This window comes from Equus quagga, chromosome 1, assembly GCF_021613505.1.
Source record: "Equus quagga isolate Etosha38 chromosome 1, UCLA_HA_Equagga_1.0, whole genome shotgun sequence".
Taxonomy (NCBI): Eukaryota; Metazoa; Chordata; class Mammalia; order Perissodactyla; family Equidae; genus Equus; species Equus quagga.
Genome location: NC_060267.1, coordinates 95383004 through 95407511, shown reverse-complemented (window position 1 = coordinate 95407511; position 24508 = coordinate 95383004). Strand labels below are relative to the sequence as shown.

Genomic DNA, 24508 nt, shown 5'->3' with positions numbered 1-24508 from the left:
GGTCAAACTGGTCACTCTGAGGGAGGGGCAGACATGTCGGTTCCAAACCATCAGTGCTCAGACCCCAGAAGACCCTTCACTCTCCCGTCTGGAGGTGGGGTGGGGAGGAGGGCGCGGCTGGGGGCGTTGAGGATGTAAAACTCCCGTTCCCTGGCTTTCTGCCTGGCCTCGCCCCTTCCACTCCGGGATTCAGCCCAGCCCTCCACTGAGCAGAGCCCCTCGAGCTGGTCTGGACCACACCTCCGAGTCCCCCCGCCCCCCGTGCTGCCTGAGGGCCCATCCCAGCTGCTGGTGGACCTGCTTCTCTGCGCCGCGCTCTCTCGGGCCTGTGGACTCAGCTACAGTTCCCCTGTCTCCACAATCGGGGTGCATCTCCTCTCCTGCTCTCTTTGTCTTTAGGAATTTATAGCTTAAACCAAACAAACCGTTGCCATAGCTTGAATGGGGCTTCCGGGGATCAAAAGCAAACACACTGGTCAGTTTGTCCTTTACCCAGAAACCGGAAGTCCAACACATCAAATGGTGATGGCACGCCCCCCCCAACTCCGCCCCGCTTCCCCTCCAGCACTGGCTCTGCATTCAGATAACCCCCACACCCCCCACCCCGGCACTGCAGGTCAGTAGGGGACATTTTCACCGTTCACAGCGGGGCTTTTCCCTCGTTTCTGAATCAGCCTTGCTCTGTGCTCTGGGCAGCCCTGCAGGGAGAGGGAGAGACCCTGGAGGCTCCAGGCCCTGGGCAGCATCCATGCTCCTATCCTGGGAGATTCGCAGCTGGATGGGAGGGCAGTGGCTGTCTCACAGACAGGAGTGGGAGGATTCCAGATGCTTCTCCGATTGGGGCTCCCTAGGGCCTCTCATGGACGCCTGCTTTGCTACACTGATGCTGCTGCCCCCTGGACACCTCAGCCATCGCCCCTGGGTTAATTAGGGCCGCGGACACACGGGCCCACACCAAGGGGAGCCTGAAAACCATGCACAGGATCCCAGGGCCCAGCATCTCTAGGATCCCTCCCTCTCCCCAAGGGACTGGCCAGATGATTTGGAAATTAGGAAAGGACCTCTGTCCTTGTCCCAGGGCAGTTGTGAAGAATGAACCGGTGAAAACAACCCCTACCGACCTGACCTGCAGTGCTCGCCTGGCGGAGGGCTGGGAGAGGGGCCACGCTCACCCCTCAGAGGGCCGGGGGCGGAGGCTGCCTGGTTGAGTGAATGCAGAGCAGGCTAGGGTTGCGGGGAGGAGAGGGGCCCTGAGGAGGATGTGGGGTTTCCATGGCAACCATCAGCCAGCTGGGCTGGGAACCACCTGGCAGAGGCTCCAGGAAGAGACCCCCTGCTGTGGGTGAGGGTTGGGTAGGGGGCGGGCAGGGGTGTGGTCCCACTCTCCTGCTCTCCTTCGGCTTCATCGCTGCTGGATGGACAGATGGACTTGTCACAGGGACCCCCCTGAGGGGACCCCAGTTCTTTCTGGCTGCTGCAGGCCTGCCTCAGGCCTCACGTCCTCCCCAGCAGCTGAGAGTGCCCACTGCCTGCAGCAAGTTGAGGCGTGGGTCTTGTTGGCATGGGGAAGGGGTGCTCAGGGCCCCTTGAGACTTGCCCCAGGAGCTAGAGGGTCCCTCTGTGCCCAGGACAGCTGGCCGCCTCCCAGCTCTGCCCTGAGTCCTGCGCCCTCCAACCTTTCCCCACACTGCTTCTGAGTGCCAGGCAACCCTGGCACAGCACCCTGCCTCCCGCCTGCCCGGGCCCCGTCCTCGCAGCGAAGTGGCCATGCATCCTCTGAGCACCCCTCCATTCTCCCTCCGTACAGCTGTGCACCCCACAGCCCCAGCCCCAGGACTCAGGGCTGGCACAGGCCCCCTCCAGCCCTCTTGGCTGACCAACATGTGGCTGGGAGTGACCACGTCAGAGGGGAAGGGCAGAGGCTGGGGTGGGTGGAGGCGTCCAGAGTCTGACTTTCATGGGAGGGGCAAGTGCAGGTTGGTAGGGTGGCTCCCACAGGTGTGAGTGGGTCCTGTGGGGACCTGGCGTCCCCCCAGCTCTGTGACCACACCCCACACAGGGGCCAAGGCCAGGGGAAATGAGGAAGGGGTGGCCCTGAAGGGGGAGCCACCTGCTGCAGAGCGGCTTCCTCCTGTTCCAGCTGCTTTTCCAGGTTCCCAGCCAGCAGGCCAGCTCCCGTTGTCAGCCTAGTGACCCCAGAGGCCCCTGGGCCCCCTCTGGTCCTGCAGCCAGTGGAGAAGCTGTGCCGGGAGAGGCCCCTGCCTCTGTGCAGAGCTCTCAGCCAGGCAGGAGGAGTCAGCCCCTGGGTGGCTGGAGGGGGTCAGCGCAGACGCAAGTTTCATGGTGACAGCTGTCCCTTGCAGAGTGTCTGCTGTGCTCCAGGCCCAGGCCAAGGGCTTCACAGGCAAGACTTCATTTGCCAGGCTCCCATCTGAGAGAGGAGAGAGAGGTCCAGAGAGGGGCTGGGGCCCCAGCTTGTGAGCAGCTGAGCTGGGCCTGAGCCAGCGCCCTGGCTTGTCTTCAGCTCTAGTGGCCACATAGCCATGGCCCTGCTGTGTCCCAAGCACCACACTTTCCTTACATTCTAGACGGATGGGGTCCAAACAGACAGAGGCTCTGTCATCAGTCAGCAAGCGTGGGCGTGTGAGCCTCGCTCCAGGAGCCGCAGCGATTCCAGCTGGCCCTGCCCACCTGGAGCGCACAGGTGCGCTGCCCAGCCTTCTGGTCAGGACCAAGGGGAAAAGAGGAAGCAGCCTAATGTCCACAGTGAGGGCCTGGTTAAATAACAGTGACACATCCTCAAGATGAATGTCACACAGCCCTATTTGTGACAACATGGATGGACCTTGAGGGTATTATGCTGAGTGAAATAAGTCAGAGGGAGAAAGTCAAATACCATATGATCTCACTCATAAGGAGAAGATAAAAACGACAAAAAAACCCCCAAAACATATAGCATTGGAGATTGGACTGGTGGTTACCATTGGGGAAGGGGGGAGGGGGAGGGCAAAAGGGGTGATTAGGGTCACATGTGAGGGGATGCACTATAATTAGTGTTCGGGTGGTGAACATGATGTAATGTATACAGAATTCCAAATATGATGTACATCCGAAAAAATAAAAATTAAAAAAAATACAAAACAAAAAAGAAAATGCAAGATGAATGTTACACAGCCCCGCCCCCAGCACGTGTAGGAAGACCTTCCAGTGATCTCTGGGTAACACGCACAATACAATGCTAAGTGAAAAGAGGGCTGCAGAACTACAGGTGTCACGTGGTCTGAGCTGCCATCATTGTGAGGAAATCCTGAGAGGTGAGTACAGTGGGGCCAGGTGGCAGACCCCAAAAGAGACATCCACATAGAACGGGAAATGTGACCTTATTTGGAAAAAACAGTCTTTGCAGATATAGAGCAGCTAAGGATCTCGAGCTGGGCCATCCTGGGTCACGGTGGGCCCTAAATGCAGTGACAGGTCCTCATAGGAGAGCAGAGTGGAAGGAGATGTGGAGGAAGGAGACGCTGGGAGGAGAGGGGAGGCCACGTGGGGATGGAGGTGGAGATGGGGGGATGGCCCTCAGAAGCTGTAAAAGGCAGGAAGGATCCTTGCCTAGAGCTTCAGTGGGGAGCATGGCCCTGCCCACACCTTGAATCTTCTGGCCTCCAGAAACAACAGAGCAAACTTCTCCCATTCTAAGCACCCAGCTTGTGGCCATTTGCTGTGACAGCCCGAGGAGACTAATACAGAGGCCTACACCCCATCAAGTAGTATCTAACGAGCACTTACTATGACTCACGCCACGCTCCTAAAGTGTTCAGGCTCCCGACGACCCCAGGGGCTGAGTATCAGAGACATGGGGACTTGCCCAAGGTCGCACAGCCACTGGGGGGACCCGGAGCCCGCACAGAGTCTGCCCTGCAAGCTTCATGCCAATCCCTCTGTCTCTCTCCCTCCCTCTGTCTGTCTCTCTCTTTCCCTGCTCTCTCTCTCTTTCTCTCTGCCACTCACAGTGTCACCTGTCTTCCAGGCCTAGGGGGGCACAGATAGGGTGGGGGGCAGGGGTTCTAGTCACACAGGCCAAGGAGGGGCCCAGACAGACCCAATTGTCATGGACAAGTAAGCATGTGCCTGCTGCACAGGTGCCCTGCCTCCTTCTCACAGGCCCTGGGGACATAAGCTGGGTGACAAAGCCAGCAGCTGCCAGCGAGGCCCCCAGGAATGCTGCGCGGCCAGGTATCGCTGGATGACACGGTGGCGTACAGCCTCATGCGGACCTCTAGCTATTTCCCGGGTGTGTCATCTCCCGGGAGGCACTCAGGCCCTGTGGGTGGACAGACCGCTTTCTTCCTTCCGGGCGCCCCTGGACCCATCCACCCACCCTGCAGCCCCCACTCTCCGGGGACTTCAAGGTCCCCAAGGAGAGGAAATGGCCGTGGGTGATACCATGGGGGCCTCAGGGCAATAGGAGGAGCACACGCACTGTAACCATGTAGAAAAAAGAGTTCTTCCCCAGGGTCAGGAGATTACTGGGAACAGCGGTAACTTGAGTATTCTTTTTACTTATACGAGTGCGTGTGTGTGTGTGTGTGTGTGTGTGTGTGTCTCCTCTCCCTGTCCACCTCCTCCCTCCCTTGTTTGGAGTCCACAGCAGAGGTTGCCCAGGAGCCCTCAGGTCCCCGGTTGGGCTTGGCGCCTCTGCGGGTGGCAGTGGGTCCTACAGGAGCAGCCTTGCTGGGGAGGGGGCCCGCGGCGGAAGGCAGGAGGAAGGCAGGGTCTGGGAGGTCATGGGCTGGGAGCTGCCATGCCAGCCACAGGGACACTCCAATCTACCCCAGCCCTGGCCAACGCCCAGGTGGGCCTGGAGGCTGCACTTCTGCTGAAGCCCCTGCGCTGGCTCTTGGCCCCGGGGATGGCTCTGGGCAGCCTGGCCACCTTCCCCTGTCCTGGCCCTCATCAGGGACCCACACCCACCTCTCTCCAGGAGCCCAGGCCTCCCCACTCCCAGGGGCTCAGCAAGAGCCCTGCAACTGTCCACTGTTGTCTCCCTCGAGGCCTGTCCAGGGGGACAGGTCCAGGAAGGGGGAAGGTTTCAAGTCAGGAAACCAGCACTTGACCTCAGCTCCCCTTGGCCCAGCCCAGCACCTGGGGCTGTCTGCTCATCTGTACAATGGGAGGGGCGTGCGGATGAGGCAGGATGCCAGGGAGGGTGGAGAGATGGCGGGCAGGCACGTGGCAGGTGCCCTCCGATGGAGGTGGCCCTGCTGACCGCCACCAAGAGCAGGGCCCCAGGCGTCTTGACGCTAACCCCCTGGCACTCAGGATACAGTGGGCGGGCTCATGAGAGGTGGGGCCTCGCGGGGCCAGGTCCGGCATCACCAGCTGCGCCTGCCTGGCACATCCCCTCCCTGCTCCCTCTGCTATTGATGGGGCCAGAAGGATGCGTCTGGAATGGGAAACTGTTTTTCCTCCCTCTGATGCTCCTTTGGGAATGAGGCCCATTAGAGGTGGATGGAGGGGGCGTGCTCGAGGCCTCCTGAGGGAGCACAGGCTGGTATGCAAAGCTTCACGGGGTGGGTGGGGGGGGGAATTTACAAGACGGAATGTAACAAGGTGCCCAGGTGTGCACACGCAGAGAGGGGGAGGGAGGAGCAGCCGGAGTGAACAAGGGAGAGCAGCGCCAGCGGGAGCAAGAGGTCATAGAGGGTGGGTGCCCCCCAGGAGCTCCTCCGCCCCCAGGCCCCTCACCCAGGAGCCCCCTGCTCTCCGTGGACCAGAAGTGCACTCATTCTCACAACTAGGTGGTCGCGTCGACGACAGATGCTGGGCTGGCCTCCGGGTGCCTGCCCTCTTCATGTCCCACCTTCCTTCTTGGGTTCTCTCAACGGGAGGGAGTCAGGACTCTGGACTGGAGAAGACACACCTCTGTGCAGTGCAGGGTGGGGGGTGTCCCCTGGATCCAGCCAGCACTGCCTGCAGGGACCCAGCGGGGCCAGGGTGACTACACAGGAAGCAGGGTCCCAGCAGCTGACGTTCCCCAAGCTCTCCCTGTGTCTTGGGCACAGTGACCATGTCCAGGCCCCATGACCCTGCATAACCCCCACAGCACCGGGCTGCTGAGCCCCACTGACAGGTGGCGGAACAGAGGCTCAGAAAGGGAAAGCACTTATGCCAGCTCACACAGTGGTGAGGGCGGGGGTGGCCTCCAGTCCCACTCGGCCTAACTCAGAGCCTGAGCCCAGGGCCAGCTCACTGCACAGCACCCCTGAGAGTGTTCGGCTCCCCCGAAAACTCTGATACAAAGTTGAGGCTCTTCCAGCCCGGGGACCTTGGCTGCCCAGTGTCCCCACTTCAAGGAAGGAGAAAAAAGATGCTCTCCCTGCCGTGACCGCCACGGGACCATGAATCTCTCCCTCACTCCGCCATTCACGTCACATGACTTATCGGAGCCTTCTTGGCACCAGACCCCTGGCGCTGACCTAGGGGACCCCTAGGGGGCTCACAGTGGTGGCCTCTTGGGGATGCTGAGCTCAGACCTGGCCTAAGGGGAGCCCATGGTTGCCCCTGCCCTTACAGTGATGCCAGCTCAGGGGGCACCCCAAGGAGGAAGGCCCGGCCCACTGCACCACCCACCCCACAGGGGCCAGCCAGCGGCCATGGCCAAAACCAGGAAGAAGGCCTTGCCCAGCTCCTGTGGTCATCTGGGCAGAGAGCGTGGGACGGGCCGCCGGGCAGCCGCGCTCTGGGCACAGATGGTTCTCGTTCTGCTCGCTGCCTGTTTTGCCCTCTCTCCACAGGAAAAACAAACCAGCCGGGGGCCAACAGGCCGTTTTTATCTCGTGCCTATTTCCGTCTGTTTTCCCTTGCCTGAGCCAGCGTCCTGTGGGCTGCATTCTGCCGAGGGTCTGGCTGGAGAGGCCTTGGCCTCTTCCTGACCTCAAGGCAGCTCTCCTGAGGAAGGGAGCCCATTTCCTGTTCGCAGACGTGTCTCTGTCCCGTGTGGTCACAGAGATGCTTCCAGGGTTTGGAGTCTCCTGGCTTCACTGGGAAGATTGGGACTGAGAAAGGGAGCAGGACAGAACCAGGTGAGACCCTGTGTGCCCTGAGGGCCCGCTGCGTGCCCAGCCAGCCGTGCGCAGGAGCTGGGCTGCCCCAGACAGGGGAGCACGCGCTGGAGCAGTGCAGAGCCAAGGGTGGATGGAGACGAGGCCGGAACACAGTCCAGGTCGTCAGGGCTCCCAGGAGTCCAGAGCAGGGGGGGCCGGGCACTGGGATACCGGACTGCAGGTGGGCACAGCCGGGCTGCTCTACTGGCATCCTCCCAATTTCACAGATAAGACCAAGGTTGGGAAGGGCTCCTGAGATCCAAGGTCTCAGAGGTGAGAAACAGCAGGGGGGCTTCCTGGCCCGGGCCACCCTCCTCCTGCTAAATGAAGACCTCCTCACTCCTCGCTCCTCCCAGACCCTCCAATTCATATGGGGGGGACAGAAGTGTTTGTCATCAGCCAGGTCTCTCTAAAGTAGGCAGAAGGGCACCCCCATAGCCCTGCACCCACTGCCGGTTTGGAGAAGGGGTGGGGCATGTTGGGGCCGGTCAGGAGCAGAGGGGGGGAGGACACCAAAGGGGAGGCACCTGCCAAACAAAAGAAGGGGGGCCTTCGAATGCCCCCCATGTGGGGGCCAAAGAAAGAGGGTGGGAGACCAGCAGGGCTGCACCACCACCCAGCAATGCCAAGGCCAGGCCCCTCCCTGAACCGGACCCTGGGGGTTGGGGACACCCCCCCACCGCGGCCACCCTCCGCCCCCGATTCCCTGTACAAGCTGCAGGCTCAAAGGTTCGAGCCCTCACCGCCGTGGCCGCCCCTGTGAGCTCCCCCCACCCGCTGCGCAGATGGAGGAGGGACTCGCTGCTGGTCCGCGCCCCCTCCCCGCGCGCGGGCGGCGGTGACATCACGGCCACGGCTGGAGGGGCGGCGCCGCGCGCACATCACTTCCTCGGCGCCTCCCGCCGGCGCGGACGGACGGTGGACGGTGGACGGTGGACGGTGGACGGTGGACAGTGGGCGCTCAGGGCGGCGCGAGCAAGGGTGCACGGCTCCGGCCCTCGGCGACCCCGGCCCCATGGCGGGCCCGGCCCCGCCCGCCGCCGACGAGCTGCCCGGCCCGGCCCGGCGCCTCTACTCCAGGTGGGTTGGGCGGACCGGCGGGTACCGGCGGGGACGGGTTGGGACCAGCGGGGACGGACGGAGACCTGGTCCAGGCAGCCGTTGCTGCGGGCAGGCAGGAGGCGGGAGGCGCCTGGCTCGGAACAAAGGCGGCGGCGGCCGCGCAACGTGGCGGGGACGCGCCCGCCCTGCGGGGCTGGCGGGGGTTCGGGCTGGGGGCGGAGATAGGTGGGCGCCTGGGACGCGGGGTCCGGGGATGCAGGGGCGGGGTTGCCCGGATTGAGGACGCACCCGGGAGTGCGAAGAGGTGATGGGGGTGCGGGTGCCGCGGAAGGCTCCCGGCCCCCCCAAGAAGGGGGGTGTCGAGGGTGAGGGCGCTGGAGGGTGGTGGGGAGTAGCCGGGTGGGGAGGCCACTGGGGCTTCCCACTGTCCTCCCCGTGAGAGCCTGGGGACTCCCAGGATGGGCCACTGGAATGGGCTGCTGCCAACCATACCACCCCCAGTGCCCGGGGGGCAGGAGGTGGAGACTGACAGCTTCTCCAGCCTTGCTCTCCTGGCAGCTGGGCTGCCTGGCACAGCAGGTATGTGGAGGGGGCTGCCAGGAGCTTCCCTCCCAAGCCTGGCACCACCTCCCCACTGCCATGGCCCGGTACTCAGAGGGCAGGACAGTTGAAGAGACCAGGTTGTGTCACAGGTGGGGCCCTGCCCCCGACGGGCCCCTGTGTGCCTGGGGTCCAGCAGACTGCTGGCCACAGGGTTGGGGCTGGAGAGCCAGCCAGCCAGGTGGGTATGTGCCTGCCTGAAAAGGCACCTGCCTCTGCGCAGATTCATGGGTGATGCCAACCATCTGGGCTCTGTGCCCCATGCCTGTCAGGGGTGACAGGGTGGCCCTGCCCAGGGCTGCGTGCCTGCTTGGTGACTCCAGGCCTGTCAAGGGTGTTCCACAAGGTGCTGCCCTGGGCCCAGCCCAGGCGGGCACAAGGCCCTCGGAGGAGGCCTGGGCCCAGCCAACGCCTGCGGGGGTCCAGCAGAGTGGAGCAGGCATGAGTGCTGGGCAGGGGCCACTTACTGGCAGCAGCTCCCAGAGGCAGGCCTGGCTCCCGCAATGGGCTGACAGGCCCCTGACTTGGAGGGCTGTCATCATCCCGGCGCCCCCTGGCCGTCCCTAAGACCTGGCGCCTCCCGGCTGCTGAGTCTTCAAGGGGAGTAGCCTGGCCCTCGAGGATTTCCCCACCCCCACGGGGCCGTCCATCGGCAGCAAACCTCTGCCAGGTGCTCCCCGATGTGCAGAATGGGGCCCGGGTGGCGGGTTGAAGGAGGCCTTGCTGCCCCTCCCACCCCAGTCTGGTCTGTGCTGCTGGCCAGAGACACAGCCCCCATTGTGTGGTCTCGGGGATCAAGCGCTGAGCCCTCAGCCTGGCTCCTGGGCCCCATGCAGGGGGAGGGGTATGCGGGTGGGTTTGCTGGCAGCTAGCCCTGGAGGCCTGCCCTCGGATCCCCTCCACGGCCCCGTGGGGATGGAGAGCCATACAGGGCGGCATCTGCCCCAGGATCGTCGGTTGGATGCAGAGGGGGTGCTTTGTCCCAAAGAACGATAGGAGTTGATCTGGCAGCAACTGGCTGTGTGTGTGTGTTTGTGGGTGGAGGGGAGCTGTGGGTGGAAGAGGGTCCAGTCTTTAGCTCTGGGAGACCCTGCACAGCCGAGCACGGGGTCCACATCGTGCTAGTCACTCCACGGGCTTGACCTGGGAGCCTTGGGTGTGGGCTGGTGTCGGAGCCCAGCGGGGACACACCAGATAGGATCCTGGCCTGGGGGAACCAAGGCTCAGAGAGGATGCTGGGAGAGGCCACGCATCCAGCCTGGCATCCTTGCAAGCTGAGACCCCTAATGAGCTCGAAGGGGCGAGCAAAGCACAGATTTGGATGCGTGGCTGTAGGGTCTGGGAGGAGGCCTGTGGGGAGTTTGGACCTGACCATGTAGCCCTGGCCAGGTGTGGGCAGGGCAGTTCCTGGTCAGAGCTGGCTCTCAGAGGCTGGCAGGAAGGGGTGGGAGTCAGGGAGACGTGCCGGGGGCTTTCTGGACAGGTGTGGGCTGTGGGGCTTGAGAGGAGGGACTGCTTCCGCAGATCCAGCAGCCTCAGGCCAGGCGCTCAGGGCTGGGAGGAAGACGGCAAAAGGTCGCCTGCCCCCCTGAAGGCTGCGTGGCCACCGGCGGCCTGGCAGCCGGCATGTGGACGCCAGGTCGACCAGATCCCGTTGGTCTGGCTGTTTAGAGGGAACCTCCGTGTGTGGGGGGGCTCCCTGGGACCAAGCCAGGTCTCCTCTGCCCTCCCCCCATCCAGAGGCTCCCCTTCCCACACCAACATTCCTGCTGGAGAGACAAGTTCAGCTCTTATACAACGGGGTCCTGGGGGACTGGGCTGGGAGCACACATTGAGCATGGCCTGAGCGTGAGTGTGCCTGTAAGCCCACCAAGTCCCCAGATGGGGCCCTAGGTGGGGACAGTCAGGGATGCAGAAGCAGGTGAGTGGTTAGCGCTCAGAACCCTGGTCCACTGTGCCTGGGCCTGCTTGCCCAGAGCAGAGGTTTGGGAGGGAGGGGCTCATGGGCCCCAGGGGGGATGGGCAGGTGGCCGAGAAGCCATGGGTGGTCCTCTCCCGGCCCTGTGGCCCCCTTCAGGCCAGCAGCTGAGTGCTCCTGCCTGGGACCGGGAAGGTGAGTGTCGGGTACGTTAGAGGTGCGCCCCAAGTAGCAGGCACCCGGACAGAGGCAACCCAAGTGTGGGTGTGCCCCCACCCCGCATGGCCATGTCATCTGCCCATCTCTAGTCGGTTCCCTCCCCAGGTCCCTGCCCGGATACTAGTCCTGGCAGGGCCTTGGGAATAATGGCCTGGCCCCAGGGCTTCGTGGATGCACAACCCTCAGGCGCTTTCCCAGGCTGGTGACACTCCCAGAGGCTCCTCCTCTCCAGGGATTCCGGCTCCTGCCCTGCTGCCGCCCCGTGCTGCCCCTCGATCCCCCCTACTGAAGGGGAGTCAGTGTGGTTTCGCTTTGAGGGTGGCAGGGCAGGGGGTGAGCAGGGGCCCTGGAGCATCTGCCCGGGGCCCAGAGGGAGGACGGTGAAGATGGTGTTCAGCAGAGAATGGGGCTGAGGGTGACACAGCCCCCAGTGAGCCGTGTATGGTGGGAGCTGGGGGCCTGGCTTGGAGACTAACCTCGGTGGTCATCACCAGAGGACGCCATGGAGTCTGGTGGGGCTGATAGCTGGGGGCAGGAGCCTGATGGGGGCGCCAGTGGGGGCAGGGGTGAGAGAGCGGGACACGCTGGTTGAAGTGGGGCTTATGGCTTCTCCCTGGATGCTGACTCGGGCACCAAGGCCAGGCTGGAGGGGTGTGGGCATGACGTGGCGGCCAGAGCTGCAAGGCTGGCCACTGGGGAGTTGATAACCGCTTCATTAACTGGTGAGCCAGCGGGCGGGCAGCGGGAGCTTGGCAGACAGTGCCCTGCCTCCTGGCCACTGTGGTCTGGCCACTGGGAAAGCCGGCCCTGGTCAGCCCCTTGCAAGGAGAGATGAGCTGGGCAGTCATGGTGTTAGAGAGTGGACTGGCACAGGTGGACGTGGCCCTGGCTGGGGCTGGGCAAGCTGGTCCCTGAGGTGGTGGCCTGGCTCTGTCCTCAAGAGGAAGGACTATAAATTAAAGATTAAGCGTCTATTAAACCCAGGTGGCAAATCCCAGGTGGGAAGGCTGCCCCCTCCCAGGGTCTGGGTGGTGAGGCTGGTGGGGGAGAGCCAAGACCACAGCCCCAGGGGCCTGAGAGCCCTAGCCAGCCCGGCCCCGAGCCCCAGGGAGCCCCAGTCTCGTGCCCTGAGAGTGGGGCTCTTGGTTGCCCTCGGGTTGGACAAGCCTTCTGCAGGCCCCAGGCGGTCCTGCAGGGCGTGTGTGTGGGCAGTGGGCAGGAAGGCTGGCTCAGCAGACTGATGCTGGAGTGGGTGGCCAGGGTGGCTACGGCCCCAGTACATCCCTGTGGTACACAGGCGCCTTGCTAGGTGACAGGGCAAATACCCACAGGCCTGGAGAGGTGGTGTGGGGGGACAGAGGTTCCAGAATCTTCTTCACTGAGCAAGTAAGTGGGCCCACCAGGCTGGGCAGGGTTTCACAGAGGATATGAGAGGGTGGCCTGCAGTTCAGGTGTGCAAAAGTGGGCCCCAGGGTTGATGTGAGGGTGCAGAGTTTGGGGGTCAGCTTGTTGACAGGAGGTGGGTGAGGAAGAGGACGTCCAGGCCCTGCCCTACTCCCCTCTGCTGAGCTCTCCTGGGGGTGGACACGTGGCACCAGACAGAGGCCTCAGGGCAGGGAGGAGAGCACCGCAGCCTGAACACCCTTGGGAGGCTGTACCCAGTCCTCCCACCTCTGCATCTGCCCACTCAGCCCCTACCAGAGCCAGCAGTGCCTGCAGGGCCTCGTGGGCTGAGGCCGGCCTTGGGGTCCTGCATCCTGGGCAGCCTTTGCCCACACCCTCCAGCTTATCCTTGACTCCTGCCTCTGCTCAGACCCTACAATGGTCTTGGGGAGCAGGGCCCACCCTGGCTCTCTAGTTCCCTCTCACCCCAGAGCTACACCCCCGTCTCCATCCCAGGGTCCCCACTGTGCAGCCTGGCAAGAGGGGCTGCCCACGAATGGGCAGAAAGAGCCTCTGTGAGGGGCTCCTGGGGTCCTGGGGCTCCTGGGGTGGGGCAGCACCTTGGGGTGGGCTGGTGGGAGAGGCCACAGACTCCCCCCACTGCTCTGCCCTGTTGGGCCGGGACCAGGGGCCAAGGCTGCTCTGAGCCCCCGGGGCCCCTTCTCTGTGGCTGGACATTGGCCTGACCCCCACCACTCCAGAGGGCTCCTTCCTTAGCCGGAGGAGGGTCGCACCACCCGCCCTGCTCACTGGCCATGGGTGGCTGGAGGAGCTGGGAGCTGCCCTGAGAAGGTGGCCAGGGGCCTGCGAAGTTTCAGGAAAGGAGCTGTGGGGTGGTATCTGTTCCTCCCAAACCCCCACCCCCGCCACACCCCAGACCTCTTGTGGCCCCAACCCCGGGTTAGACCTGGGACCTGGCGCTCACTCTAACACTCAGGTTCAAGTAAGCCACCCAGCCCCCCAGAGGGTCGAGAGGACTAACAGGATGATCCGGGCTCCGTGCTGTGTATCTGCTGACCTTGCTGTGTGCCAGGCACCATGTGTCCGTGCCAGGCCAGGCTGCCGTGTCCTGGGAGGACACAGTCTGGCTGGCAGTGGGGGTGGGGCAGACCAGAAACGTAGCCTCCAGGAGGTCAGGGGCAGGGCCGAGGGCAGACCTTGCTGTGCCTGCTCCCAGTGGGGTGGCGGCCGTCACACTCGGAGCCCTGTCCTTCCTTTATCCATTCATAGATGTTGACCTGGCACCTACTAGTGCCCAGCACTGCTGGTAGGGACTGGGCTCTGGCCCAGAACTGGCCACAGGTTCAGAGGGGGGTAAAGGTTTGCTCAGGAGCGGGGTGGCGAGCCGGAGGGAGGGCACGGCCTCTGCACCCTTACGTGTGCCAGCCCCCAAAGGGATCATGCGGATGAGGCTTCCCTCTGGGCTCCCCCGCCCGCCTCCCACTGTCTACCCAGCCCTGCCCTCCTGCTGACGGGCCTGATCCCCGGCTCTGAGCTGCCCTTGATCCCTTGATCCTCCTCAGGCCCTGGGAGGCCCCAGACGACCTGCCCAAGGGCCTGGGCTGTCCTGGAGCTGAGACCGCCAGAGCTTCCAGCCCACCACTCTGGGGAGGGGAGAGGCAGGGGACCGCTGGGGCCAGTGCGCCTCCCTGGACCAACAGCCAAGGTGAGGCGAGGGTCAGCCAGGAGGGAAGCCCGGAGCTCCGCGATGCTGGCCTCCACCACAGAGGGCCAGCCTGTGGCCCTGAGCTTGGCAGAGAAGGCTGTGTGCAAAGTGGTGTATGGCGCCCCGCGCCCCCGCCCACTGCTGCTGCCCGTGGGTCTGGAGCTGTGGCTCTACGTGCAGAAGATGCGCAACCTGCAGAGGAGGAGGTGTGGCACGCGCCGGGGGGGCACCTGGGGGGACGGAGGGGCACGACCGGCCAGGGGATGGGCGCTAGGCTGGAGGTCAAGGTGCAGCTGGACGATCTTGGGATCGGGGGAGCTTCTGGTTCTGGTGCCTCTCCAGGTGGCCTGCCCACATGGGCAGGGCCCGTCTTAGATCCCCTCAATCCTTGGTTCAGTATGACTGTACCAGAGGCCCCGGCGTGTATCAGTGTGTCCCCCGCCCCCTTTGACTTCTGACCTCAGGCCTGTCCCAAGCCAGAAGCCTCCTTTGCTCTGAGCCACTGATGCCTTGACTGTGTGTGGGGAGACAAGGTGGGGGGAGGCCACCCCCGTAATCAGATCTGCCAGAGCCAGCAGGGTGTGCTTGGCTCCGAAAACACCCACATTTCACACCCCAAGTCCCCTCTCCTCCAAAGTTTCCTGGGAGGAGAGGGTTCTCTGTGTCCGACGGCTTGGTGAACGGCTGGTCAGGGACACGCAGGTCTTAATTAGGAGCCTGTGCGTGGCACTGGCTGTGGGAGTAGGGCTGCCCGTGGGCTCCTGTGACGTGGTGTGGGATGGTGCTTTCCAGAGCGCTTGGCGAGGCCACTGCCAAGGAGCGGGCACCTTGTGAGCGGGCAAGAGGCTCTGGCGTGCGGGGGCAGGCGGGAGGCCCAAGGGTCTGGCATCCTGGTCTCAAGGCTGCATCCCTGAACCCCTGGCTCCCTGAGAGGCCACAAGGGCTCTGCTCGGATCTGGGGAGTCAGGGAGGTGGCGGGGTCCCGAAGCCCAGGCCCTGCGTCCTCCAGGGAAGGGAGGAGCCCACTCTCCCCAGGAGGAGTGACCCTGAGGCTGGGGAGCTGTGGCTGGGCGAGGGGGACGGTGAAGGGGGGGTCTCCCCGGCAGAAAGCTCTGTGCTTACTCCTCGGCGGGGTGCAGCAGGCCCACCCCAGCTGGCGCGCGTGCGTGGCCCATCTTCCCTGTAAGGCGGGGATGGATCGAATGAAGGGGGCTTCGTGGTTTGTGTCAAAGCGGTGCGTGGTAAGAGCGCGTGAGAAGGGCTGCCCTGGACGACTTTGTGTGTTTTTAAGGAAACATGTTGGTTTCTCCCCAGTAACTGCTGATCGCTGCATGATTCCGGCGCAGAGAAGGGGCCGGGGCCTTGGGGTACAGCGTGGCCATTTTGGTGGGGACTGTTTGTCTCTCTGTAGGTTTTCCATGGCCTCTGATAATGTCGGAAAGCAGTGGAAATGAGACAAGCACGGTCAGGGCGGGCCTGCGACTGCGCAGAACACGTCCCTACCTTCCAGGTGGCACTTATGTGTACGAGGTCACCAGCCTGGCTGCCGCCTCCACGGGGGGCCTCTCCCTAGGCGCCCTGCTGCCTGCCTCACCCCTCCCGCCTCGGGGCACCCTCCAGCTAGTGGCCCTCTCACAGCCCCCATGGCATGTTTGGGGTGTCCCCTGCTGACCGCCCTCCTGCCCCGTGGCCACCAGCCAGGCCTCGAGCCTGGGACCCATGTGACCAGCCGCAGAGGACGAAGGAGGCCGAGGCTCTGAGGGGCGATGCATCCTGCCCAGAGCCCCACGGCAGGGAGGGCCAGGGCCAGGGCCGGCCTGACGGAGTGACCCTCGTACCACTGGCTCCCCAGACAGCTGTATCCTGAGGGCAGCTCGCCCAAGGCCCAGGGGCTGTGGAGGGCTCAGTGAGCAGGGCCGCAGGGCGGCATCTGGGGGGCCCGGACTCCACGTCAGGGGGCTGTGCAGGGCCCAAGGGTGAGGGACTTCTTCTCTGAAGCCTCTGCCCAAGGGTGGGGATGAGGGGTTGGCACAGCCTGCATTGAGGGCGTTGGCGGTCACACAGGGCCCTGGGCCCTCAGAGCTGGCCGGATTCACAGGGCAGGAGCTGGATCAGTTTTCCAGAGGTTGGGTTCATCCTGGGACGTGGTCCTGTCCGCTTCCTCCCACAGCAGCGCCGTGGGGAGACAGCGTGGTGGGAACAGCTGCTTCTCAGGCCGTTCCTGGCCCGCAGCCACTGGAGCACTTCTCAGCTCTTGGGGGTGGGGGCCCAGCAGGGAGGGGCCTAGATGCAACCCCGCCCCTCAGAGGGCAGGAGGCAAGGACAGATGATGGCTGAGCCCCCAGCCCCCACTGAGAGCATGGAGGGTGGGGGCCCCCTTGTAGGATGCGGAATGGGGGCGGGGCTGGGATCAGATCCTGTCTGTGCAGCCTTGACTGGCTCGCCAACCCTCTCTTAGCCTTGGTCGTCCTCGGTGGGGATGAGGGCTGGCCCCAGGCCGCCGTGGCCGCTCTGGAGGATGATGTTTGGCACATGGCCCCCTGGCTGGGCTACTGGGACCTGAAGGGAAGTGGCATTTGGAGCTCAACCGCTGCGCACGGAGGGTCTTGCTGTTGTCACAGACTCATGCCTTCTTCCCGGTGGGTGCCCCGAGCCCTGGCGGTGAGGAGGGCATGCAGCAAGGGTCAGGCATAGGCCTGGGCCACAGCCGTGTGAGGGTCCCTGTGGTCTGGAATGATGATGTGGAGGGGCACTGGTCCCCCAGGCTTGGCTGTGTGAGGGGCAGCCTGTGACCCCTCCTGTCTGTGCCCAGGATGGAGGCCTCGTGCCTGGAGCTGGCCCTGGAGGGTGAACGTCTCTGCAAGGCCGGGGATTTCAAGGCAGGCGTGGCCTTCTTCGAGGCCGCCGTGCAGGTGGGCACCGAGGACCTGAAGACTCTGAGCGCCATCTACAGCCAGCTGGGCAACGCCTACTTCTACCTGAAGGAGTACGCCCGGGCACTGGACTACCACCGGCACGACCTGCTGCTGGCCCGGTGAGCCGAGGGGCGCAGGCGTGCACGCCAGGGCGCAGGCGTGGCTGTGCCTCCCCTGCTGGTCAGGCATCTGGGTGCCCTGCCCTCGGGAGTGGCAGTCACATGCGATCACAGTGGTGGGGCTCTCAGGGTCCAAGGGAACCCAGAGGGGGCACCCCTAACCTGGGGGAGGCCGGGGGCTCTGGACATGCCCCCAGGGGGCTTTGTTTGAGCTGAGACACATGTGAGCATGTCTGTATGTTTCTACGGGTGTGAGTGTGGCATAGCCCGGTATTCTCTGTCTGTTTCTCTTCCGGTCCACCCCTGTGCGTGTGCTTATCTCTGGGACTGTGTGTGTTTGGGGGGGTGACCACCTCTTTCCTGCCCCCGTGTTCCTCACTGTCTCCGTTCTCCTCCGGCCTCAAGGCCTTGGTCCATGCTGTTCTCACCCCGGGACACCCTTCCCTTGCTATTCCTGCCTTCCTCTGCCCCTCCCCCACTCCTCAGGCCTGCATCAGCCCAGACCTCCCAGGTGGGGGTGGGGCTCCTGGCAGCTCCACACCAACCCGCCCACAGGCCCTCCCCCCCCGCCCCCCCAGCAGCCAGAGAGCCCACATCGAGTCCTCAACACCGGCCAGTGTGTGGTGCCAGCGGGCACATGGCAAATATTCACCAAATGAGTGGTCGTAAAGTTAATTCTCACTGCATGGCCCCCCAAATCTCCCTGTCTCCATCCGGGGTCCTCCCCGAGCCCCAGCAACTGCAGGCTGCACTGAGGCCTCTCCCAGACCTGGCCCAGCAGGAGTCGCCCGCCAACCATGGACCCCTGCCCAGCATTAGCCTGGTGGCCTCGGGCTCCTGGTCAGCCCGGGGCTGGTCCTCCAAGGCCCTCACCTGCCCTCCCCCGGGCTCCCTGCTTGGCTCAGGGTCTCAGCTGGCCCTCAGCCCGGCCCCTCACTCCTGCCTGCTCTCTAGGACCATCGGTGACCGCATGGGGGAGGCCAAGGCCAGCGGGAACCTGGGCAACACGCTCAAGGTCCTGGGCCGCTTTGACGAGGCTGTCGTCTGCTGCCAGCGGCACCTGGACATCGCCCAGGAGCAGGGGGACAAGGTGGGTCCTCGGCCTCTGGCTGCCTGCCTCTCCTGCCCCTGACCTGTGGCCCCTGTCCAGGTCTGCGATTGGGGCCAGCAGGTGATGCCCCACTCACAGCCCCACCCTGCCCCCCACGAGAGGAAGATGGGAGGATAGTCCCCATCCAAAATGTGGGGCCTCTGGCTCCCTAAGCTGGAGTCCCCAGCCCCCCATCTTCTGCCCCTCTCACTGACCTCCCCTGAATCTGCCAGCACCCCCAGTCACTCCTTCCGGGCCCAGAGGGGGACAGAGGGCACGGCTTTGGGAGGAAGCCTCGCTGGAGAGGCAGATGTCAATGAAACAGCAGCAGCAGACAGGGCAGCAGGGGCTCTGGCCGTGTGCTGACGTGTGACCTTCCTGCTTATCTCCATAATCCTGGAGTTGAGCGTCCCTGTAACCGATACAGACGAGGAGACTGAGGCTGGAGAGGTGACGTGACTTGTCCCAGGTCACGGCCAGAGGTGGCCAAGCTAAGCCAGGAGCCCCTACCCCTGGGCGTCAGAGAGGGGCCTGGCCACTCCGATGGGAGAGAGGGTGGCCGAGAGGGGCAGAGCTGGGCTCCCCCAACTCCTTGGAGCTCCACCCCTACCTCAGCATCTGGCCTTGGTAACAGCTTCCCCCCAGGTCCTTGCCTTTGGGGCCCCAGGAACAGTGGGGACGGTGAGCCAGGTGGCAGGCATGAGGCCAGGTGCATGCATGCCTCCGGGTGACTTCCCCAGCCAGCTGCCTGGGGCGGCGGGCTCCTTGAGGGTGGTGGCTGCAGAGGCGCCCCCCACACCTCGGTGCCGCCCGCAGGTCGGGGAGGCGAGGGCACTCTACAACATCGGCAACGTGTACCATGCCAAGGGCAAGCAGCTCTCTTGGAACGCCGCACAGGACCCTGGGCACCTGCCGCCTGATGTTCGCGAGACACTGCGCAGGGCCTCCGAGTTCTACGAGTGAGTGGGGTGGGCGCGGTGCCCGCAGGGCCGAGGGCCAGGGTTTGTCCATCATTCCACACCCACCTCCGGAGCCGCTGCCTGCCGGGCACAGGGACTTGGTGGCAGCCCCAAGCACAGGGCGCCCACACGGGCCCACCACCTCCTGGATGGTGACAGCCAGGCCGGCCCTCCTGCCCACCCCTGCCTGCACTGGTCCTCAGGGTCTGGGAGGACTCCGCCAGGCCCCGGTGTTTCCACGCTCGTTCATCCACAGCAGTGGAGAGAAGGGGGAGCTGCTGAGCCAAAGCCACATGTGGCATTTAGCAAACAGTGGCTGGAAGAAGGGCCGGATGGTGGGCCGAGCCTCTGGGTGTGGGAGAACCCTTCCCCGGGAGAAGAGGCTGCACCTGAGAACCAGAGTTGGGGGTGGGGAGCCCCAAGCTGAGCCCCGGAGCTCAGACAACACCTGCTCCAGTGCCAGCGGAGCCAAGCGGGCTGCACCCCGAGCCGCCATCTTTCTGGGGCACAGGAATGGACACACCCCGGAGGGACACGCCCTGGGGGAGGGGCAGATCCTCTTTCCTGGGCAGGAGGGTCACTTGGGCAGGCTTCCCTCACAGTGGGAGGAACACGGCTCAGACAGCTCTGTCCCCAGGAGGAACCTGTCCCTGGTGAAGGAGCTGGGGGACCGGGCGGCCCAGGGCAGGGCCTACGGCAACCTGGGCAACACCCACTACCTGCTGGGGAGCTTCGTGGAGGCCACGACCTTCCACAAGGAGGTGAGTGGCCAGTGGGGCGGGCGGCGGCAGGGGTCGGGGTACCCCACTGGCCTCCCTACTTCATCTGGGTTTGGTGCTGGGGCTCCCAGGGCTGCTCCCTCTGGACACAGACATGGGGCCAGCCATCCTGCCGTCCACGTCGGGTCCTGGGGCTGCTCTGTGACCCCCCGGGTCTTGGGTCTGTGTCCTCAGCGCCTGGCCATCGCTAAGGAATTTGGAGACAAGGCGGCCGAGAGGAGAGCCTACAGCAACCTGGGGAACGCCCACATCTTCCTGGGGCGCTTCGATGTGGCCGCTGAGTACTACAAGTAGGCATCCCCAAGCCCTGGCCAGGGCGGGGGGCCTGAGGAGGGCACGGGCGGGGCGCCGGGACACGAGGCCAAGGAGGTGCCCGCCCAGAGGTGGGGGTGCATCTGACCTCCCGGCCTCCCCAGGGCCAGGTGGGCTTCTGGGCCTCCCCAGAAGGACAGACTGACAAGCCCATGTCGGGGCACCAGGGACAGGGATAAGTGCCATGCCCTCACTGGGCCAGTGCTGGCCGAGGCCGTGGGCAGCACACAGCTGGCCTTGGCTGAGGGCCTACGGTGCTGGTTACTGGGGGCAATCCAGAGTTGTGTTTGCTGCTCGTGACGGCTCTGGGTGCAGGTGTAACCACTCCTGCGTGGACTCGGGAGGGTAAGGACCATGGGCTCCGGTGTCCCTGACTTGTGCTGAGACTGTCTCTGAGCCATCTGCCTCCTGGCCTGAGTAGCAGAGCCATGGCCACCAGGTGGAGACCAGGTCACCAGCGTTAATGCCCTGTGTCAGGACCCGAGCCCCCAGTGGGGAGGCTGAGGCTCAGGGTGGTGAAGTGACTGGCCAGGGTGGGCAGAGCCTGGTGGGGTCCTGTCTGTCTGGTTCCAGCAGAGTCAGGTGCTGCAGCCATCTGAGGTTGGGGACGAGGCCGGGCCCCGGAGAAACCCCAGTGGGATCTTGGGCTGGAGGCCTCTGGGTGGGTGGGCTGCTTCCCCATCACCCACTGTCTAGCCCTTTGGAGGGGGCCGGATGGGCACTGGGAGCCTCCTTCCTGGGTGCTGACACCCCCCCAACCCTCGTCCCCATGCAGGAAGACGCTGCAGCTGTCGCGGCAGCTCCAGGACCAGGCAGTGGAGGCGCAGGCCTGCTACAGCCTTGGCAACACCTACACGCTGCTACAGGACTACGAGCGGGCCGCTGAGTACCACCTACGGCACCTGCTCATCGCGCAGGAGCTGGCTGACAGGTGCGCGGCGTGGACGTGGGATGGGGGCCGTGGGCAGACCTGGCCCAAGGGCTCCGACAGCCCCTGCTGGCTGAACTGCGAGCTGATTGCCGCGGCCTTGGCCCTGCTCCGCCACCTACCACCGGGGACCCTGAGCAGGGCGGCTGCCTGGGCCTCAGCCTCCCTCCATCTGTGGCCCACGCGGCTCACTAAGTGGGACAGGGTGAAACGTGGTGGACGCTGGGCCGGCCACTTGCAGCCACCCTTAGTGCACAGTGGTCAGGGGGGTGCGCCCCAGTCGCCCCTCCATCGCCCCTCTGAGCCACTTCCGTATCTATGTGAGCATGAGTCTCTACGGAGAGACAGACAGACGGAACACTGGTAAACACACAGCCATACATGCTGGTCTGGGGGCAGTGGCTGGAGCAAGGGGCCTCAGAGCCCCAGGCCGTGGGCTTCTCCGGGTGGTAGAGAGAAGCTTCTGGAAGGTGTTCTCCTAGGGGGCTTGGTATGGTCCACACTATCTTTCTGGTGATAGAGACATTCTGGAACGAGGTGGTGGTGACGTCACGGATTGTAAATGTACGCAGTGCCGCTGAAGTGTGCACTTTAAAGTGGTTAAGTTTACGTTACGTGATTTTTACCTAATTGAGAAGTTAATGACCCAGGGACTGGGGTCACTGCCCCCAAGGGTGGAGGGAGCCACAGGTGAGAGCCTCGCCGGCCACTAGGGGGCACGTGAGGCCAAGCTGGGAACCACGCCCACAGACAGCCAGAGCACCCTGCCCGCCACTCCACTCCATCACCCCTCTCCCAGCGCACCGAGCTGCCCACGCCCTGTCCTCTCCTGTCCTTCCCACCTCCCATCACGATGGGCCTGACCACCTGGACGCTGGGGGGCTTGGGACAGCTGGGCTCTGGGCAGGCTGGCAGGCCTAGGGGGCACAGACATGGACTCAGTTTCCCTTCCTGGCAGAGTGGGCGAAGGCCGGGCATGCTGGAGTCTGGGGAATGCCTACGTGTCCATGGGGAGCCCAGCGCAGGCCCTGACATTTGCCAAGAAGCACCTGGAGATCTCCCAGGAGGTGAGCCGGGCTCGCCCTCCCTTTGGCCCCCAACCACTGCCTTAGCCGGCCTCGAGGCCCTTCAGGTGCTGCCCAGCCCACTCCAGACCAGCCAGGTGCCTTCGTGTGCCCTGGGCTCTTTCTGGGCTCCATGCTGCGTGGGGGCCCAGCCATGGCCCTCCTTCAGAGACCTGGAGATCCGCTTGTCGGCCATAGCTGGGGTGGGTGGGGCGGCAGGGACCTGCTTTCCACCCCCAGAGCATTAGTGTCCCTGCTGGGCAGGCCCACAGCCGGGTCCTTCTGTTGGATGGGGTTCCTGTGCCTGACTCCCAGGGAGGAAATGACCTGCCAGAGGCAGCCCAGGGGCACGAAGGTACAGCGCCTCTGGGAGATCCTCCCCTGGGATGCCTCAGCTGGATGCCTTCCTGGGGAAAGTGGGCAGGGTCTCCGAGGGCCTGTCCACCCAGCATCCTCCCACTGTGGTCAGGGCAGCCCTAACCGGGGCACTGCATGGTCGTCACTGGTGGACTCCGGCTCCCTGGCTCCTGGTCTGTCCTCTCCTGCCCTCCCCCCACCTGCTTCTCAGCCCCCACCCGCCTCCAGGAAGCAGCTCAAAGGCGGGTTCACACCACCTCCCTCCAGCCCACCACAGGGCCCGCCAGGACCCACCGCAGCCCTGTGTCCGTGGGCAGGCAAGGCCCAGAGGTGCCCAGGTGGAGGTGCCGAGGAGCAGGAAAGCTGGGGCCGGGAGAGGTCCAGCCTGGAGAGCCCTTGCACCAGGGCTGCTGGCAGGGCCACGCCACGTCCCCCTGAGCGCACTCGGGGGCAGCAGTGGCCCTGAGCTCTGTGCAGAAGTCCTGCTCTGCCGGCCTCCTTCCGGCTTGCTCCTGGCGATGCTCGTAGCCTCTGCCACGGGAGTCCTCCCTTTGAGCCCCTGCTCTGAGCTGGGAGCCTGGTGGGCGCCTGTGAAGCCCCGGGGGCTGGGAAGGAGTAGGCCAACAGCCCCCAGGAGGGCGCCCAAGAAGGAGGGTCCCCCACGGCACTTGGCCAGGCTGCCCGAGGTCCCAAGCATTCTTGGGGTGTGTGGGGTCTCCCTGGGGCATGTGAAGCCCCCCACACAAGGACAGACCCCCAGACTCTGCGTCTGGGGCACTTTGAGGCCTGGTTCTCTTGGAGGCCCAGGGGTCAGTGACTGTCCCGTGGTGGAAGCCCGCAGCAGGGCCCGCCTGCCCACTGACCTGCCCCACTCGGCTGCAGATCGGGGACCGCAACGGGGAGCTCACGGCCCGCATGAATGTGGCACAGCTGCAGCTGGCGCTGGGCCGGCTGACCAGCCCGGCGGCCGCGGAGAAGCCTGACCTGGCTGGCTACGAGGCCCAGGGTGAGTTCCCGGGATGAGCGGGGGTGGTGGAGGGGGCATTCCGTTCCCCGCACGCTCAGACCTCCACCTGGGATTCAGGGGCCTTGGTGGGCAGGGGTGTGGCAGGAGGGGGCCTTGGGTGGAGGGAGCCGCTGGCTCATGCTGGGCCCCGGGGCAGCACTGGGGCCTCTGGGTTTGGGTTAGGAGGTGGGCTTTGACCCTAAACAGGGGACTTTCTAACAGAGCTGCCCCCGGATGGAAAGGGGCCCCTCAGGAGGTGGCGAGCCTGTGCCCCTGGAGGGTGTCGGCATCTGAGCCCCTTCTCTGCCCTGCTCCAGAGTTTGCAGTGGGGTGGGGAGTGACTTGGTGTCCAGGGTGTTGGGCATACAGACGGGGGGCCCTGCTTCCCTGGGGCAAGTCAGGGATCAGGGGAGACTGGAGGGGCAGGAGAGAAATGGGCATTCAGGGGCCGGGGGCAGCATAACCAAAAGGGTGGCCCAGATTTGGGGCATTTAGTCAGTTCTTGATGGTCTCTGGGGCGGCAAGGGCCTGTGGCCACCCTGAGCCCCTGAATTTATCATCTGGTGGCACCATCACCGGCAGGGGCAGGAAAAGGAGGCAAGGGCTGCTCCCTGCCCTCCCCGGCTGCTCCCTTCTCCAGGGCTGAGGACCCCCTCCAGGCTGGGGGCTGGGCTTCCAGGACTGGAGTGGGAGGGGGCTGCTGGGAGGAGGGAGGGCTGGTCAGCCAAGAGGTGGAAGGAGCCGTGCACGGGATGCCAGTCAGGTAAGGTCCTCCGATCAGCTGCGACCACTATAATGCCCTCATTCACAGGCTGCTGGTCACTCAACACAGGTCAGCGATGCTGTGCACACAAGGACAGAATGTTCCCTGCAAAGCAAATATATTAATAAATACGGGAGGCAGGGGGCCACCCTGAGCTGGCTTCTCGAGGCAGCTGCTGGTGGGTGTGGGGCGGGCTCTGGGCACA

At 64.5% G+C, this 24508-nt stretch overlaps 2 protein-coding genes across 5 annotated transcripts in view; one reads left to right on the top strand and one right to left on the bottom strand.

Moving 5' to 3' along the window:
* Positions 1-8120, bottom strand: part of CCDC187 (coiled-coil domain containing 187) — a 65801-nt gene extending 57681 nt beyond the window's left edge. The window contains exon 1 of the mRNA XM_046680971.1: positions 7878-8120. Within this exon, the coding sequence (XP_046536927.1) occupies positions 7878-8120 (243 nt within the window). The remainder of the gene's footprint in view (positions 1-7877) is intronic.
* GPSM1 (G protein signaling modulator 1) overlaps positions 6812-24508 on the top strand; it is a 34401-nt gene continuing 16704 nt past the window's right edge. Inside the window, exons 1-10 of one of the 4 annotated variants that reach the window (XM_046639853.1) lie at positions 6817-7082; positions 7331-8183; positions 16824-17045; positions 18000-18135; positions 18952-19094; positions 19732-19855; positions 20048-20163; positions 20961-21116; positions 22072-22180; positions 23417-23540. In XM_046639853.1, the coding sequence (XP_046495809.1) occupies positions 8119-8183; positions 16824-17045; positions 18000-18135; positions 18952-19094; positions 19732-19855; positions 20048-20163; positions 20961-21116; positions 22072-22180; positions 23417-23540 (1195 nt within the window). In that variant the 5' untranslated portion in view covers positions 6817-7082; positions 7331-8118. Of the gene's footprint in view, positions 7083-7110; positions 8184-16823; positions 17046-17999; positions 18136-18951; positions 19095-19731; positions 19856-20047; positions 20164-20960; positions 21117-22071; positions 22181-23416; positions 23541-24508 lie in introns of those variants that run through there. The other 3 variants (XM_046639879.1, XM_046639869.1, XM_046639860.1) reach the window with 3 other exon arrangements.